Raw genomic sequence first — 5,913 nt, forward strand, 5'->3', positions numbered from 1 at the left:
TGATAGGAATAGACAAGGTTTAAATTGGGAGTCAAAGACTATAACTGAATGACAATATTATGCATATAGATTACAGATAAGGGAAGATACAAATGCATGCCTTCTGCTGCACGGTGGCCGACTTTTGCAACAGTTCATTGTTGATGCATTAGTAGCATGGAAGAATCAAGATTAGTATGGATATGTAATAACCAAAAAGCATTGCATGCCAAAGTATACCAAGGGCTTACAGATATGGTTAATACAAGCGATGGGGTAAATAGAGTCTCTGGAGGCATTGCTGGATGCAGGATAGTTTTGCCATCTTCATATACTAGGGGTCCTCGATATATGCATTAATTGTATCATGATTCAATGGAAATTGTTAGGAAGATGGATAAGCCTGACCTCTTTATTACCTTTACTTGCAATCCTAAGTGGGATGAAATAAGCAATGCTTTACTGCCGGGTCAAACTACCCAAGATCGACCGGACTTAACGGCACGAGTCTTCTACGAGAAGCATACGGATATGATGCATTTTTATTGGTGAAAAAACATTATTTGGAAGGGTGGTAGGATATGTTTGTTATTGAATATTATTGATATTAGAAAGTGGATGTAAACCGACTCAGATTGCTCACTATGATATGCTGGTTGTGTTGAACTTCCAGATAAAGTGATGTTTCCTGAGTTGCACAACATAATTAGTCATTGTAATATTCATGAACCATGTGGGAAACTAAATATGCGCTCTCCTTGCATGGTTAACGGGAGCTGTAAACATCAATATCCTTGGAAGTTTTCTGAGACTACTATTGTTGATGACAATGGGTATCCAACATACATGCGATGAGACGATGGTAGTTTCATCCAAGTAAAAAATCATAGGGTGGATAGTCAATGGGTTGTTCCATATAATCATTTTCTCTCTATGAGATACAAAGCACATATTGACATAGAAGTATGCTATACTATTACAGCAGTCAAGTATTTGTATAAGTATGTATATAAAGGACATGATAGAGCTACTATAGATTTACAAGATACACATGGGGTTATTGAGGAGATTAGGCAATATTTGGATGCACAGTATCTGTCTACGTTTGAGCCATGCCGGCGCTTATACTAATATGATTTGCATGATGAAAAGCCTGATATACAAAGGATGCATATTCATCTTCCGATGTAAAATAATGTGATATTCAATGACCACGATGATTTGCATGATGTAATTAGTTGTGACAAAAACCAAAGAACTACTCTTAATTGAATTGTTTAGAGACAATGAGTTGCATGCAGATGCAAATAGCTTGCTGTATGTTGATTTCCCTTGCAAGTGGGTTTTGAATTCAGCTCTTAAATCATGGGCTAAAAGGAAAAGGGAAAATATGATTGGTTGTATGTATAATGTTAGTCCGAGTTCAAGTGAGCAATACTACCTACACATGTTAGTCACAGTGTCTAAAGGTTGTAAATCTTTTGAGGATGTACGAACTGTAAGTGGACAATTGTATCTCTGCTTTAAGGCTACATGTGAAGCCAGAGGAATGCTAGAGAGTGATGAGGAGTGTCTTCAAGAAGCTGTATTACAGAAAACAGGATTCCAACTACATCAACTATTTGTCACTATACTAGTTTTTTGTGAGTCTATATCCCCTGGACAGCTTTGGAGCAAATTCTACACAACTTTCAAATGATTTTTTCCATGGCTTGTAGAGAGGGTGATAATGGTGTTTGTCTTTCTATAGCGAAGAACCAAGCTCGGTTGCACATGTAAGAGCTCGGTTGCACATGTATGAGCAATATGGCACAACTACATGATTTTGAAGAGTTGCCTATTCCTGATAGATCAAGAGTTGCCTATTCCTGATAGATCAAGTGTTGCTATTGTCAACAATGGTTTGCTGATGGAAGAGATGATTTTTGATTCAGTTCAACAGGCTGATTTGTGTGTATCCATGGAGAGGAGTCTAAATAGTTGTCAATTAAGAGATGATTTGTGTGTATCCATGGAAGAGATGATTTTTGATTCAGTTCAAGAGGCTGATTTGTGTGTATCCATGGAAGAGATGATTTTTGATTCAGTTCAACAGGCTGATTTGTGTGTATCCATGGAGAGGAGTCTAAATAGTTGTCAATTAAGAGCATTTGATAGTATCCTTGAGCTGTTGCTTTGAACAATGGTGGTGTTTTTTTCTTTGATGAACTAGGTGAATCAAGCAAAACATATCTTTATAATGCCTTGCTATCTCGATTACGTGGAGAGGATCAAGCTGCTTTAGCATGTGCATCGTCCGAAATTGCTGCATTGTTACCATCAAATGGTTGTACAACACACTTACGTTTCAAAATCCCATTGGTTCTGAATGCTTCTAGCACATGTGGTATCAAAGGTAATAGCCCATTAGTTGAGGTGTTGAAGCTTTCAAGGTTGATCATTTGGGATGAGGCTCCAATGATGCATCGGTATGCCTATGAAGCATTGGACAGGACATTAAAAGACATTATGCAAAGTGATATTGTGTTTGGTGGAAAAATTATGCTCTTTGGTGGTGACTTCTTCAGGAGGCGAAGGGATCGCATGAGGATATTGTTGATGTAATGTTATGCACCGGTCATATATTTAGAGATATGTGAATGTTTTAAAGCTCACCCACCAAAACATGTAGGTCAGATAGAGTGCATTTAATTGTACGAAACTGAATTTCACAAATGGACTTTACAAATTGGAGATGGCTCTTTAGACGATCCAAACAATCAAGGTAGAGTGGTAATTTCACCACGAATGTTGATCCATGGAAACTCCCTTTTGAGTTTGGTTGAATGGGTGTACAAAGATGTTCAAAGAGTGGAGAACTATGCATGCTTCTTTCAAAGACCATGCTATTCTTGCACCATGAAATCTAGAGGTTGATGAGATTAATGAACTAGCCTTGAGTGCATTACCTGGTCCTGAAAGAGAATACCTCAGTGTAGACACGATTGTTTCATCTGAGAATAACAGAATAATGTATCCAATCGAGTACTTGAATAGTTTGAATTTAGGTGGTGGATATCCACCTCACCGCCGCTTGCTTCTAAAGATGAATGCTCCTATCATGTTGCTCTGCAATTTGGACCCTCGGGGCGGGGGCTTTGTAATGGTACCAGACTGATATGCAAGCAGTTTCACTCAAAGGTGATAGAAGTAGAAATTATTACAGGTACAAACATTGGAGACAAGGTCTTTATTCCCAGGATAACATTCATACCAACTGTGCTTGAATTGCCTTTTGACAAGAGAAGGAGATAGTTTCCTGTGAGGCTAGCTTTTAGTATGTCAATAAATAAGTCCCAAGGACAAACGTTGAGTGTGTTAGGACTTTTTTTGGCCACACAAGTATTCACACATAGATAGTTTTATGTTGCTATGTCACACATTAGATCATCTGATGTAGTGAAAGTGTGTGTAAAGGAAACTGTGGAACATGAAAGTAGCATAGAGGGTTCAAAAGAAGTCTACATAGCCAATGTTGTCTACAAAGAGGTATTGCAAATGGCATGTAGAAGAATGTAAATGTAATCTATGGCCAAAAGGTTGAGAGTGAGCTATTGATATTGCAGCCTATAAATGGCAAAGACTACATTTCCAGATGTGGTAGATGTGGTATCTATTGTAATCAAGCAAGCATTTGAAAGGAGAATGCTTGCAAAGATATGGCATGTGCTACCTTATGTTGTCTTTCTGTAAGTATGCATGCTTTTAAGTTGATTGATGTTTCTTTGAGAATGAAAACTATTTTATTGTGATGTGAAGACATGAAGTTTAATAGGAGTTGGATGGCAAATTTCCTTCAATTTATCTCACAATGGCACTACCCTTGCCAGTAATTTTGAATTGATATATATAAATCTACTTAGATTCTATGGATTAAATGACTGACATTGAGGGAATGCCACCATACAGATGCACAATATGGAGTGACCCATCTATTGTTCAAGGGATGGTTTAAATTGTTAATATGGCTGTAGCGGCTCGATGAGGTCATGTTTGTTTTTTTTTACATTTGGATAAGCAAATGTTTAGCTTCTAACTGGCTTCCATTTACAGTGGCTTTATTTATTTTTCTTGCTTTACTTGAAATACTGAACGTCCCAGAGCGAGAGAGAGAGAGAGAGAGAGAGAGAGAGAGAGAGAGAGAGAGAGAGAGCAAAATCTTGATTTGATATCACAGGTATATTGCTTAGCAAGGATGTGGAAATGAGATAATTTACATTTATTTATGGTGATGGACAAGATATTGAAGGTATCCTTCTTGACGTTCGCTATAATATAATCATCATTGTTTACCATAATCTATTTAATTTTCATGGTTCAATTGTAGACCCACCGTTTTGGGAAGGATAAGCAACAACATCTCTAATAATTGAACTATTAGAGAGCACATGTGTATTACGGTATGAAAACTAGCTTTTTATGTAGCTTTTGTGTTTTATGTCAGTAAAAAATATTTTTGATTTTTTTTTTGCTTGCACATAATATCTTTATTTTTTGTAACCTAGATTATTGCTAGGTTTGTATGGTCGAGACACTTACAATGATAGTTTTGAGCTCCTTGGAATTTACTAGCTAAGATTGCAAAAGATTGCAGATAAGCTTCATGTACATGTAATGTTTGTAGACTATGGAAAGCCTAATAAGTTAGATTTTCGGTGCATAGGCACTAGACATGGAGAGCATGGAGGTTTTGGTGTGTGGCGGCACGCAACTCAACTGTTTTCTTTACCGTGCTCCTTTCCCCAATGCCTCCAAGACGTGTGGCAAGATTTCCCCATCACCTTCGATAGCCCATGTGGGAGATGGAATATATGCCATTCCGGCAGGCGATGGGTGATCTGGTGTTCATTGCCTCTAGAGATGTGATCATCATCAACAGAGCTCAGAATGGTTGTCAAGGCTAGGGGACATGCCATCATTCTGACGCTGTCCCCTCGATACTCTATCAGTCAAACGCCGCTGTCGGTAATCATTTCGTCACTCAAGCTGCACGACAATACCGACGGTGTACCACTCCATAGCGAATCTATTATCAGACGACAGAGTGCTAGTCGCCCCGGTAGCAACACTCATCAGTTCTACACATTCACTGACGACTTCCCGACAGAGCTGAGGGTGGAGGCATTCTCTCCGTCATATTTACATGCAACTAACGACGGAAAATGCCCTAGTATAACCAATGCTCCAACGAATATAGTGTACGGCCAGCCATTCAGTGTGATGGTGGTACTCACCATGATACCATCGGCAAACTTTGTCATCAGTCTAATGAGTTCCCTATTCACCACTCATTCCTACTTGCAAGGCCTGCGCTTTCTCCGTCTAGCAATGAGTGGGCAAAAAAACCCAGGAGGGACTTCCTATGTGGTCAATGCAATAGCCCCTCCGAGCCCAAATGTAACTCCCCCTACCTACTATGGAGAACCAAGGCATTCCTAGCACTGCTTCATGGGTACAAATGAATTTCTCTTGAGCTTAGTTTCTTCAATTAGCACAAGTCTAATTTTTTGGTCGCAGAGTATTTTGACATTCCTTATTGATTCGAATATTCATCTTATATAATAAAAAGATCCCTCATTTCCTGGGTCGCCCCTAATAAAGGAAAAGCTTTCCTGGCTTCGTAGTGCTGACTTCATGCTTTGCTACCTTCATGCACAAGTTGTCTATATTTTATATTTTTGATATTTTTATTTTTGATATTTTTGATATTTTGTATTTTTTTGTTTTCTTTTTATTTGCAAGCTAATGAAAGCAGGCAACAACGTGTGGTGTGATAAGGTGAGAGAGAGAGGAGTGAAATAGAGAGGGAGGCATGCTAGGCGGTGTGTGTGTAATGCAAGTGCAATGACTATGGGGTGCACCTTGAAAGCCTATGGAATAGGACTAATTGAGCAT

The 5,913-nt window shown here is 38.7% G+C and overlaps 1 protein-coding gene across 1 annotated transcript; it reads left to right on the top strand.

The window, feature by feature from the left end:
* The first annotated feature begins 4,690 nt into the window (after positions 1 to 4,690).
* Positions 4,691 to 5,457, top strand: LOC147623774 (aldehyde oxidase GLOX-like). Its single transcript, XM_086820801.1, has 2 exons — positions 4,691 to 4,851; positions 4,968 to 5,457. The coding sequence occupies exons 1-2, from the start codon at positions 4,691 to 4,693 to the stop codon at positions 5,455 to 5,457; spliced, it is 651 nt and encodes a 216-aa protein (XP_086676927.1).
* The last annotated feature ends 456 nt before the right edge of the window (positions 5,458 to 5,913 follow it).

The sequence above is a fragment of the Cibotium barometz genome, chromosome 26 (assembly GCF_041138505.1).
Source record: "Cibotium barometz isolate CiBa-2024 chromosome 26, ASM4113850v1, whole genome shotgun sequence".
NCBI classification, from domain to species: domain Eukaryota; kingdom Viridiplantae; phylum Streptophyta; class Polypodiopsida; order Cyatheales; family Cibotiaceae; genus Cibotium; species Cibotium barometz.

Bases quoted from the DNA above. Each gene is read 5' to 3' on its own strand.
- LOC147623774 (XM_086820801.1), top strand. From the start codon at position 4,691: ATGGAGAGCATGGAGGTTTTGGTGTGTGGCGGCACGCAACTCAACTGT. The intron at 4,852-4,967 runs GTGATCTGGTGT...ATACTCTATCAG, and splicing joins GCCATTCCGGCAGGCGATGG to TCAAACGCCGCTGTCGGTAA.